Source organism: Schistocerca gregaria, chromosome 4 (assembly GCF_023897955.1).
Source record: "Schistocerca gregaria isolate iqSchGreg1 chromosome 4, iqSchGreg1.2, whole genome shotgun sequence".
NCBI lineage: Eukaryota > Metazoa > Arthropoda > Insecta > Orthoptera > Acrididae > Schistocerca > Schistocerca gregaria.
In genome coordinates, this window is record NC_064923.1 from 436,299,481 (window position 1) to 436,312,019 (window position 12,539).

The 12,539-nt window shown below is 45.3% G+C and overlaps 1 protein-coding gene and 1 non-coding gene across 2 annotated transcripts in view; both read left to right on the plus strand.

Moving 5' to 3' along the window:
• Nucleotides 1-12,539, plus strand: part of LOC126365773 (protein nervous wreck) — a 692,956-nt gene that overhangs the window by 440,389 nt on the left and 240,028 nt on the right. Inside the window, exon 6 of the mRNA XM_050008297.1 lies at nt 10,608-10,744. Within this exon, the coding sequence (XP_049864254.1) occupies nt 10,608-10,744 (137 nt within the window). The remainder of the gene's footprint in view (nt 1-10,607; nt 10,745-12,539) is intronic.
• On the plus strand, nt 10,203-10,276 carry Trnat-ugu (transfer RNA threonine (anticodon UGU)). Its single transcript has one exon. It is a non-coding gene; the product is annotated as a tRNA-Thr (tRNA).

Below are 12,539 nucleotides of genomic sequence, written 5' to 3' on the forward strand. Positions count from 1 at the left end.
ATCAGCGACAAGGGTATCGTCGAGAGTGCCCAGGGAAATGTGATAGAACCATTCTTATTCTCTATGCAAATAAATAATCTGTGAGCAGTAATCTGGTTCTTTGTTGAAGATGCTGTGGTGTATCGTCGTTCAATGACTGTAGGAGGATACAAGATGACTTAAATAAATTTTCTAATCCTTTCGACGAGTCGCCGCTTACTCTAAATGTAGGAAAATGTAAGTTAACGCAGATGAGAAGGAAAAAAATCTCGGAAAATTCGAATTATAATTTTAGCACTGTGCTGCTTGGCACAGCCGCGTCGATTAAGTGTCTAGGCGAATCGTTGCAGAGCGATATGAAATGGAACGAGCACTTAAGGACAGTAATAGGGAAGGGGAATGTTTGGTTTACTGGGAGAATTCTAGGGAAGAGTAGCTCATCTATAAACCAGGCCCCGTAATGAACACTAGTACGACCCATTCTTGAGTACTCCTCGAGTATATGGGATCCCCGCCAGGTCGGATTAAGGGAACGCATCGAAACAATTCCGAGGCGAATCGCTAGTTCTGTTAGCGGTAGGTTCGATCAACGAGCAAGCTTTACGAAGATGTTTCGTGAACTTAGATGGAAATCTCTGTAGGGAAGACGAAATTCTTTTCGAGAGGCATTGTCGGGAAAATTTAGAGGATCGGCATTTCAGGATGTCTGCAAATCGATTTTACTGCCGGCAACGTACGTTTCGAGTAAGGACCACGAAGATGAGAAAAATTAGGGTTCGTACGAGGGCAAGGAGTTAATATGTTCCCTGTTATATACAATGACAGAAACTACCTCCCACCGCTTAGTGCCACATGTAATTAGAATTCAGTGGCACATTATAATTTAGAGACACTTGCTTAGTCTCTACCATCTTCCGGATGTGATGAGTGGTATTAGATATTCGAGTGTAGGCTGTTACACTGGTTGCCCGAATCCGTTGGCCGTTGTTAACGACACTTAGCTTACCGATTGTCGTTGTAGATCAGAATCATAATAAGTCAGATTGGCAGTAGTTTTACACTAGCGTTGGATATTAGTTTGTGGTTACATGCGCGGTATTTTTCAGAAAGAGTGGACTAATCCTAAGACCCTAAGTCAAAGAATGGGAAATCGACTTCTTCTGCCACTGTTTTCTGCTATCCAAAAAGTTCTTCATATCGATCGCCTGGAAAAGGGAAATACAAACACTGTCGAACACACTGGATGTGTTCTGGACCATCTACATGAAAAATTTCGAGAAAATAGGCCTGAATATCATAAGAAAAATAAAATCTTCTTCCATAAGGGTAAAGAGGAAGTCTTGTTAAAATACTGGGCTTGTCGAAGAGTCTAAGAGGTTTATGGGAGTTTCACATTGCTGATATTACAAAATGGTTCAAATGGCTCTGAGCACTATAGGACTTAACTGCTGAGTTCATGAGTCCCCTAGAACTTAGAACTACTTAAACCTAACTAACCTAAGGACATCACACACATCCATGCCCGGGGCAGGATTCGAACCTGCGACCGTAGCAGTCGCGCGGTTCCGGACTGAGCGCCTGAACCGCTAGACCACCGCGGCCGGCATCGAGGAACTTGGCTTTTAGTATGCTGCGCAGGAAAATTACTTCATCACTTCTCTCCTCGTCGGAAAAATACTGTCGATGGAAATCTATTGCTGAACAAGGACCCGACGGAGGTGCCTCTCCGTCGAACGCCACCTCACTGCACTGCTTTAGCGATGTCGGACAGGATCTTTCGCAAAGATACTGGCTAGAACTTTCTACAGGCCGTGGCAGATTCAGCGTTGTGTCTTATTTTGCAGGCTTTGCAGATTCTGAAAATGTGCCTTCGCCGTGCTGCTCCACGCTGCACTTCCATAGTATATCTCTGCGTAAATACAAAGTGAAAAGATTATCAAACCACATGTGACATATTGATCAAACGTCTCATTGAATAGTAGGTAAAATGGAAACGCCTTGTGCCTAGGGCCTCCCGTCAGCTTGACCGTTCGCCTGGTGCAAGTCTTTCAAGTTGACGCCACTTTAACGACTCGCGTGTCGATGCGGATGAAATTATGATGATAAGGACAACACAACACCAAGTCCCTGAGCGGAGAAAATCTGCTACACAGCCGGGAACCGAACCTGGGCCGTTAGGTATGACATTCCGCCGCGTTGAGCACTCAGCTACCAGGGGCGGACGAGTAACGGGTAAACTGCTCCACTACCACGACTTGGCTTTTCGTGACGTTAAACGCAGTTCGTTACTGGGTCTAGGCGCCTTGCAGGCCGTGATTAAAAACCACTGACCATCTACATCTGGTGAGAACAGTCGTGTCGCACACTTAGATCCTCTCATTACTCTCTTCATTGACTGTGTAGATAGAATACAGTATGGGGCCGAGTATTAAACCTTACGGTACCCCAGCTGTTCTGATGGAGGTGGTTGATTCGCCTGCGCTCACGACGAACGGCCGCCCCTGAAAATAGCCTGCTATAAATTTTATGTAGAGTTAGTAGCTTTTGTTGCTGTGCGGCGGCAAGATTTACAGAGCATTGTGAATAATCACTGTAACCTCGTCACAAGCGTACGGCTCTGTTTCAGGGCTGGCGGAGTATTATATCTGTTCCGCTACAGGTTTGTCTCTGAGCCACTGTTGAGAACTGTAAGCTGCGATACTAAACGCGAGGTAACACATTTACATGCGAAACCTCGGGAACTGATTGTCCTTTGAATCGGTCATCCGTGATCTGCGCTCCACTGTCAGACCGAAGGCTAGTAGGGGGTCTGACGAATTTCTAATTACATCATACTGCTCCATTCACCGTCACGACGGGAGAGCTATCTCTCCCCAACTCAGTGGCTATCTCCAATTCAGTTGCTGATGTGTGTAATCCGATCGACAGAACCCGTGTAGAAGCGTACGATAATAACACAGTAACCACCGTTATTCTGGCCACCGACGGAAGAATCGGGCTCGACCGACCACCGCATAGTCCATCACCCAATGGCGTCACACGGATGCGGTACGGAGCCGCTGCTTCACCACACCGCAGTGCCGGTTGCTATCGGGTTGGCAGAGCTGGTGCCACAACTACTAGGTCAAGTAGGTCCTCAGTTGGCATTCGCCGGCTGAGCACACACTGTTCCAGTCCTCCGACCAAGGAACAATCCTGACGGTACCGGGAGTCGAACCCAGGTCCTCTGCGTGGCAGTCAGTCACTCTGACCACTCACATACGGAAGCGGACTACAGGCGTACATTCACCAGAAAAAAATGGTATATTGTAACTAATCAGAGGCGATTTAGAAGTCGTTCGAAGAGGGTTGGGGGCTAATGGGAGGAGGGGGGGAGTGTTTGGAGGAATGGAATATCGCTTCAAAAAAAGGAGAGTAGGGGTCCTCCACCTACAAATTGGTAAAATTTGGTTTTGCTTAAAGTAGTTTTTGGTGACTGTTTTGGCGTTCAGGGTAAAAAAATGTGTATTAATAAATAATAAGACGCCCATTTTAAGTTAAATGATATGTACTGGTTTAGACAGTAAGCAGTTTGCCGCTCTTATTCTTTCGTTAAAATGTGTTAGAAATACATTACAACCTGTTGTTCTTGTGGTCTTCAGTCCTGAGACTGGTTTGATGCAGCTCTCCATGCTACTCTATCCTGTGCAAGGTTCTTCATCTCCCAGTACCTACTACAATCTACATCCTTCTGAATCTGTCTATTGTATTCATCTCTTGGTCTCCCTCTACGACTTTTACCTTCCACACTTCCCTCCAATACTAAATTGGTGATCCCTTGATGCCTCAGAACATGTCCTAAAAACCGGTCCCTTCTTCTGGTCAAGCTCTGCCACAAACTCCTCTTCTCCCCAATTCTATTCAATACTTCCTCATTAGTTATATGATCTACCCATCTAACCTTCAGTATTCTTCTGTAGCACCACATTTCGAAAGCTTCAATTTTCTTCTTGTCCAAACTAGTTATCGACCATGTTTCACTTCCATACATGGCTACGCTCCATACAAATAGTTTCAGAAACGACTTCCTGACACTTAAATCTATACTCGATGTTGCCAAATTTCTCTTCTTCAGAAACTCTTTCTTTCCCATTGGCAGTCTACATTTTATATCCTCTCTACTTCGACCATCATCAATTATTTTGCTCCCCAAATAGCAATACTCCTTTACTCCTTTAAGTGTCTCATTTCCTAATCTAATTCCCTCAGCATCACTCGACTTTATTCGACTACATTCCATTATCCTCGTTTTGAATTTGTTGATGTTCATCTTATATCCTCCTTTCAAGACACTGTCCATTCCTTTCATCTGCTCTTCCAAGTCCTTTGCTGCCTCTGACAGAATTACAATGTCATCGGTGAACCTCGAAGTATTTATTTCTTCTCCATTGATTTTAATACCTACTCCGAATTTTTCTTTTGTTTCCTTCACTGCTTGCTCAATATACAGATTGAATAACTTTGGGGAGAGACTACAACCCTGTCTTACTCCCTTCCTAACCACTGCTTCCGTTTGACGTCCCTCGACTCTTATAACTGCCATCTGGTTTCTGCAAAAATTGTAAATAGCCTTTCGCTCCCTGTATTTTACCCCTGCCACCTTCAGAATTTGAAAGAGAGTTTTCGTTGCAACCTATATTGCTACATAATTATTAAAAAAAAAAAGATTGAATATGTTGGGATAATACATTCGCAGATTTATGAAGTCATTCTATCCAGTGTAATATGATACTCCTTTGGGGGCTGGGGGGCTATAGCCACCATAGCCTCCAACCCCCCCTTCCCACCTCCCCTGTAACTAATCGCGGATGTGTCCATTGTCCGTCTAAGGTTCCTGGTACGGTCAAAGGGGATTTTTAAAACTAATGTTATCTGTTCCATCTTTCGTCAAGAAGTGCATAGCGACTACGAAAGTCCTTTTACGAAGTGTATTAATTTCCTCTGTCGCAGCTGATACTTTTGTTTCGTTAATGAAAATGAAATGTGTGGCTAGGGCCTCCCGTCGGGTAGACCAGTCGCCTGGTGCAACTTTCTTATGTGTCGCCACTTCGACGACTTGCGCGTCGATGGGGATGAGATGATGATTATGAAGACAACACAGCACCCAGTCCATGAGTGGAGAAGATCTCCATCCCACCAGAGAATCGAACCCGGGCCTCTTAGCCTGGCCTTCAATCGCACTGACCACTCAGCTACCGAGGCGGACGTTACGTTAATAACATACGAGGATCATTCTGTAATGAAACATGTACATAAGGTACAACGGCTATAAGTGCAAATAATTCTCTTGGTGTAATGAAAAACATTACATCAGTATTCAGTGACTGGACACGGACGCCGTTCACACAGCCAACTAATGCGCGCACGTATTGCGTACGGCCATAGTACTGAAACTGTGAAGCGATTCATGTAATTACTCGAATCTAAGACGGTTTCACTTTCACCAATATTTATTGTTCTGAAAATGGACTAAAATAAAACAAAAACTTTATTTATGAATGAAACCGTCACTTTTCCAAGCCGATAGATAAGAGGATATTGAACTATAGAATACGTACAATATTCCGGTAAAATGAGAACAATACGGTGCGTCACAGTGTGCGGGATAGAGAAAGGGAAAGCATCTGGAACCAAACTCTCGTTTCACTGGAAAGGATTAAACACACGATTTCGAACCCGGACATGATGGTCACATCGATCATTGTGGGGTAAATGGAAACACGTGCTGGAGCCCAACTACTTCAGTCGTGAACAATCCATCGTTCACAACATAATTCGAAACAAAATACCCTAAACTCCAGAAGAATTAGAACAATTCGTGTAACATTGACCTGACAATATCAAACCGCAATCACACTGGCCGCGATACAAGACGCTAGTCTGCAACGTAAGTAGTTGCAGAGGCCGAGATTAAAGCCATCTGCAGAAGATGTGCCTCAGCAGAAGTGCGCGCTGAAGGCCCAGTCGAAAAGTTTCGGAGAATACTCTGTCCAAGAATTTGCCGAAGAGTCCCCACGAAGAGACTGACCAAGAATAACTCTGCCCCGAACTCTGTGGAAAGAAGCCACGAAAAACTGTCTATTTTCCAATCCTCAATGTTGTTAAACGATCTCTCATTGCGATGCTGCGAAACAAGCCATGCCCTCCTTCCTCCGAAAATTATACTTATACGCCAGCCAATCTCTGAATTTCGCAAGTGTAAACAAAATGTTAACAATCTGGTATAGATTACGACTCACGGAAAATGTTTCATGTCAGACAAGTACGAGCAAACCCATGGTCATTTTCCTGGAAAGAAGGCGCCCTGATTCCCATGGTGTCTACCTTTTAGGCACTGGCAAATCGTAGTGTCTACGCTCTGTGTGGAATGAGATGGTTCTTCATCTACATCTACATCTACATCCATCCTCCGCATGAAACCGTACGGCTCATGGCGGGGTGTACCCCGTACCGCTGCTGGTCATTTCCTTTACTTAAATGTATCTCCATCCTGGGTTCAGTAGCGTGGGACAGTGGCTGCTCCATGAAATGTCACAATACTACCGGCCGCGGTGGCCGAGCGGTTCTAGGGGCTTCAGTCCGGAACCGCGCACTTGCTACGGCCGCAGGTTCGAATCCTGCCTCGGGCATGGATGTGTGTGATGTCCTTAGGTTAGTTAGGTTTATGTAGTTCTAAGTTATAGGGGACTGATGACGTCAGATGTTAAGTCCCAAAGTGCTCAGAGGCATTTGAACCACCACCTCTTCTCCCCTTGTTGGCCTAGTAATGGTTGTAAAAATTTTGTCACAATACTGTACCAACAGCCGTTTTATTGATACTGTTTTATTACGCAACAAATTTAGAGTTTCCAATCACGTCATCTTCAGGTTTGTCTCACGAATGACATCAAGTACCACTCGTGCATGTATAATACAAAACTCGAATAGTCGTATCTGGCATACACAAACTCAAGAAGTTTGGACATCAGCGGAACCAGAATACACAAAAGTACTGGAGACTACAACAACAAACGACAAATACCGCCAGACGAGAACGCCAATCCATCGTAGCCCCCATTCCATTGGTCGGATCGTTTGTCGTCTCCGGCGGCCGGCTGTTGCCGTGGGAGCTACCGGATTGCCAAAGCATCATAGCAACCATGTACTGTGGAGCTGGCACCGGGCAAGTGTTAAGTCTCAAACGTTGTACATCGCGACAACCGGGTACCGGCTCCATTTACACGGAAACCGGTCAAGTGAAACGACCGTAATGCCCGCTCACGTGTTGTCCAGGTTGTTTTGACTGCGTCGCAGAAGTTCTGCTGGGAGGCCCTTACACATCTTCAATTCAGTCCCGAAATCTCCCCATGCTATTTCCATATTTATGGAGAGACATTCGTGGCAGGCGATTTGCTTCGAACGAATAGGTGCGCCTGTGTACAATCATTGTTCCACAGACAACTATAAACATTTTTCCGTGAAGACAAAAATGGCTCTGAGTACTATGGGACTTGACTGCTGAGGCCATCAGTCCCCTAGAACTTAGAACTACTTAAACCTAACGAACTTGCGGACATCACACACATCCATGCCCGAGGCAAGATTCGAACCTCCGACCGTAGCGGTTGCGCGGTTCCAGACTGTAGCGCCTAGAACCGCTCGGCCACTCGTCGCGCGGTTCCAGACTGTAGCGTCTAGAACCGCTCGGCCACGCCGGCCGGACCATGAAGACATTCACTGTTTCAATAGGATAAATGGAGCAACAATTATGGCTGTTACTTTTGATATAATAAATAGTTTACTTACTTTTTTCCATATGACTCGTTTTCATTTGACACTTGAATAAAAGCGCACTTTTAGTTTTAATGTACACCCTAATTCTTTTTCAGTGGCCTCATTATTTCCACAAAAAGACTCGTGCAATTTTCTGTCGCGCACTCGCCGCCCCGACGTCAGTGAGTTAAATAAGGGTGCACACGTATGCTTTGTGTCCGCGTTACGGAGAACAGGGGGTTAACACTCCTACATACCCAGTGACGTTGCACCCAGTCTGCATAGAGTGGCTTGTGGCCAGCAAGTGCTACAGAGGGCAGTTTCGGTGAATAGAACAGACCATAACGAAAGGCACGTGGCTCCTGCAGTTTCAACAATTCCTTCATTTCACGCTCTCATTGGCTGTTTTGTGCAGATCGTCTGCCTGACGCCTGCTCTGTGAAAGAAGTTCCTGCATGACCAAAGCGGCGCTCTGCACGCAAAGTTCAGTGGGCGGGTGGCTGACAGCTGTCACTGGACAAGTGGGTGTAACAATCCACCCGGCGTTACCAAGGTTCGTTGAGAGCCGGCCAATTTATCAGCCTAGTACAACACATGAAATTAATCGTAATGACGTTATGACCTCTGCGATCATCTGCGTCTAAAACTGAATATAAAATCTTTGCAACACTTAAGCAGGGTAAAGAGAATCGAATGTAATTGCTGGATGGTTGAGGAGGGAATAATAACAATAAAAATAAAACAATGGAATCGCTCCAGCCTGACGTGTTTCAGTATTAACCTGCCATGAAACTCGCGTTTTTCATTTTGAGACAGAATTCAAATGTCAAAGAATACAGTGGAAGCTCCCTGAATCACCTGTCCATAAGAAACTATAAAACGCAACCATCAGCTCGGAAGTTCATGTGAATCGTCCCTGCTCAGATTTTCCCTGAGTTTTCGAAGGAGAAACGGGCTATCAATTGTGTGTAGCACTCAGACGTGATTGAGAACAAAGTCAAGCTCACACTGAAGAGGAAATGCCCAGGATAATAGAGGGAAGACATACAGCATCACGCATAAGTACAGGGCGGTTATAATTAAACAGTATTCAGAAGTACTGGGTGGCCATAATTAAAGTGCAGCCGCTCACAGAGGCCGAGTGTGGGCTGTAATTATCATATGGTAGAGAAACGCGGTAGATACGCTAATGCGTCAATGTGGAAAGGATTGACGCTGAAAAAAGAGAAGTTCCAATTTTGGCCACCAGGTGCATATCTAGCGCTGTGAGCGCAGGAAAGTCGTGTAGAAATCTTTTCATATGTAATGGATTAGGAAAGGTTCATGGGCAGAAATGGCCCAGCAAGTGAAAAGGCATAATGTCGATTTTGTTACAACCACTTAATATGAACACTGGAAACGTTGACGAGATGCTGCGCAGCGCCAGATTTGCATCTAGTGGCCGATATTAGAACTAATTTTTTCCAGAGTAAATCGGTTCCACATTAACGTATTAGAATATCTACCAGTTTCGCTGACATACGATAATTATGGCCCTCCGTGAGTAGCTGCGCTTTAATTACAATCACCATCTCTAGGACTTCAGAAGACGACTGTGCAGAAATGACGAAACACATAGAATAATGACACACTTCACTGGGAAGAGCCTATTTCCATGTTTAGATTAGTACTACTTGCAGTGGGGTAGTTGCAGATCGCACCACTAGATGCCAGACGTGTCAGAACACGTAGACAGATTATCCGCTTCTTTTTGTGGCATCGAATTAGTTTGCTCTTGTAGGTGATCAAATTTCCAAAACGGGCTGCTGCCGCTTTGTCTTCGTAGGGGGCAGCAGTGATGAAAGAATTGCTTGCTTGTAATGCGTTTGCCGTGTCACAAACGGCACGCATAATGTGAGTTAACGCTTGGAGAGACTGTCCAGTGATATGTGTCTGTTTTCTGTGTGTTTGTATACAGTCATCTTCGGAGGAACTAGTGAATAACCCTACACTTCCTCTTAAAGACAATGCTCGGCCTCATACGGCACAAATTAAGCTGGAAACTATTAGCAAAACCGGTTCGGAGCTACTGTCTCATTCTCTGCACAGTTTTAATCTTGCCCATTTCCGATTTTTATCTGTTTGGTCTAATTAAAGAAGTTTTTTGTGGCATCGATTTAACTATATATATGAAGACAGTAACTGTTCTTGAAAGAACATATACTGTTGATGACCGTGCAACTTTTCTCTGGATTAAATGATGACTAACTGAAATCCTCAGCTGCCGACAGGTGTTGTTGATATACCTCGATGTGGACAGTGCGCGAGTAATGAGTGGATGGGCAAATGTCTATAAGGTACTTTACGTATGTAGACTAGTGGACAGTTGGGAATGTGAGTCTCACGGGAAGGGTGCATGGGATAAGTCCCTGCAGTCGCGCTATTCATCTGTGTCCTCGGTGGCTCAGATGGACAGAGCGTCTGCCATGTAAGCAGGAGATCCCGGGTTCGAGTCCCGGTCGGGGCACACATTTCCAGCTGTCCGCATCGAGGTATATCAACAACACCTGTCGGCAGCTGAGGGTTTCAGTTAGTCATCATTTAATCAAGTTAACTGGTAATGTAGCGGTAATGAATTCTTTGCTCAGGCCATACAAAGAGTCTTCATAAGACAGGAAACGTGCATAGAAGTTGGTGGGTAGTAAATGGAAAAAACTAAAAAAATGAATTGATTTAAGAAACCATTTTTAGTGCACAGCTATTTGTCTGTTCAAGTATGCTATAACCTTCGTACAAACATTGCACTCCTCTTGTCGTTCTCTGATCTAAGGTGTATTGTCTTTCCCGCTGTCTTGCAGTCCATCGACCAGTTGGTAGTCGTGCAGAAGGAGCTGCAGCAGTGCGTGCAGGATGTGGATAAGACCAAGAAGCTGTACTTCGACGAGGAACACAGCGCGCATGACGTCAGGGACAAGGCCAAGGACATCGAAGAGAAGTGAGTACCGCGCCACTCTTTGCACATGACTTACCCCCATCAGTCACTATACTAAATACCTTGCACTGTGACCCCTCTACTTTCACTCATTTATTAGCATACCAGGAGTAAATTAAAAATATACATCATCATTAACTGGATACGAGAGATAATTAGAAACTTTCAACTAACAACTCGAAAATAGAAAGTTAGGCAATTACACTACTGGCCATTAAAATTGATACACCAAGAAGAAATGCAGATGATAAACGGGTATTCATCGGACAAATATATTATACTAGAACTGACATGTGATTACATTTTCTCGCAATTTTGGGTGCATAGATCCTGAGAAATCAGTACCCAGAACAACCACCTCTGGCCGTAAAAACGGCCTTAATACGCCTGGGCATTGAGTCAGAGGTTGGATGGCGTGTACAGGTACAGCTAACCATGCAGCTTCAACACGATACCGCAGTTCATCAAGAATATTGACTGGCATATTGTGACGAGCCAGTTGCTCGGTCACCAATAACCAGACGTTAATGTTCTGGTGAGAGATCTGGAGAATGTGCTGGCCAGGACAGCAGTCGAACATTTTCTGTATCCAGAAAGGCCCGTACAGGACCTGCAACATGCAGTCGTGCATCATCCTGCTGAAATGTAGAGTTTCGCAGGGATCGAATGAAGGGTAGAGCAACGGGTCGTAACACATCTGAAATGTAACGTCCACTGTTCAAAGTGACTGAGACGTTTAACCAATGGTACCCCATACCATCACGCTGGGTGTTACGCCAGTACGGCGATGACGAATACACGCTTTCAATGTGCGTTCACCGTAACGTCGCCAAACACGAATGCGACCATCATGATGCTGTAAACAGAACCTGAATTCACCCGAAAAAGTGACAGTTCGCTATTCGTGCACCCAGGTTCGTCGTTGAGTACACCATCGCAAGCGCTCCTTTCTGTGATGCAGCGTCAAGGGTGACCGCAGCCATGGTATCCGAGCTGCTAGTCCATACTGCTGCAAACGTCGTCGAACTGTTCGTGCAGATGGTTGTTGTCTTGCAAACGTCCCCATCTGTTGACTCTGGGATCGATGAGTGGCTGCACCATCCGTTACAGCCATGCGGATAAGATGCCTGTCATTCGACTGCTAGTGATAGGAGGCCGTTGGGATCCAGCACGGCGTTCCGTATTACCCTCATGAACCCACCGATTCCATATTCTGCTAACAGTTATTGGATCTCGACCAACGCGAACAGCAATGTCGCGATATGATAAACCGCAATCGCGATAGGCTACAATCCGACCTTTATCAAAGTCGGAAACGTGATGGTACAGATATCTCCTCCTTACACGAGGCATCACAACAACGTTTCACCAGGCAACGCCGAACAAACGCTGCTTGTGTATGAGAAATCGGTTGGAAACTTTCCTCATTTTAGCACGTTTTAGGTGTCGCCATCGGCGCCAACCTCGTGTGAATGCTCTGAAAAGCGAATCATTTGCATATCACAGCATCTTCTTCCTGTCGGTTAAATTTCGCGTCTGTAGGACGTCATCTTGGTGGCGCAGCAATTTTAATGGCCAGTAGTGTATCTGGTTGTTTACTCTGCGTAACAAACTTAGAGGATCACTTTTTCGGAATCCCTCAGTTGTCTGCCATTCCGGCGCAGAGGTTTGAAAACTGGCTGAACAGTGCCTAAGACCTCCATCTGTAGGGTGCAAAAGAGTGGCACTCTACGACGTCACCCTAAGGCTCAGCGACACTTCAAACGGCAAGGTGTCGACAAATGCGGAAAAGAGACCA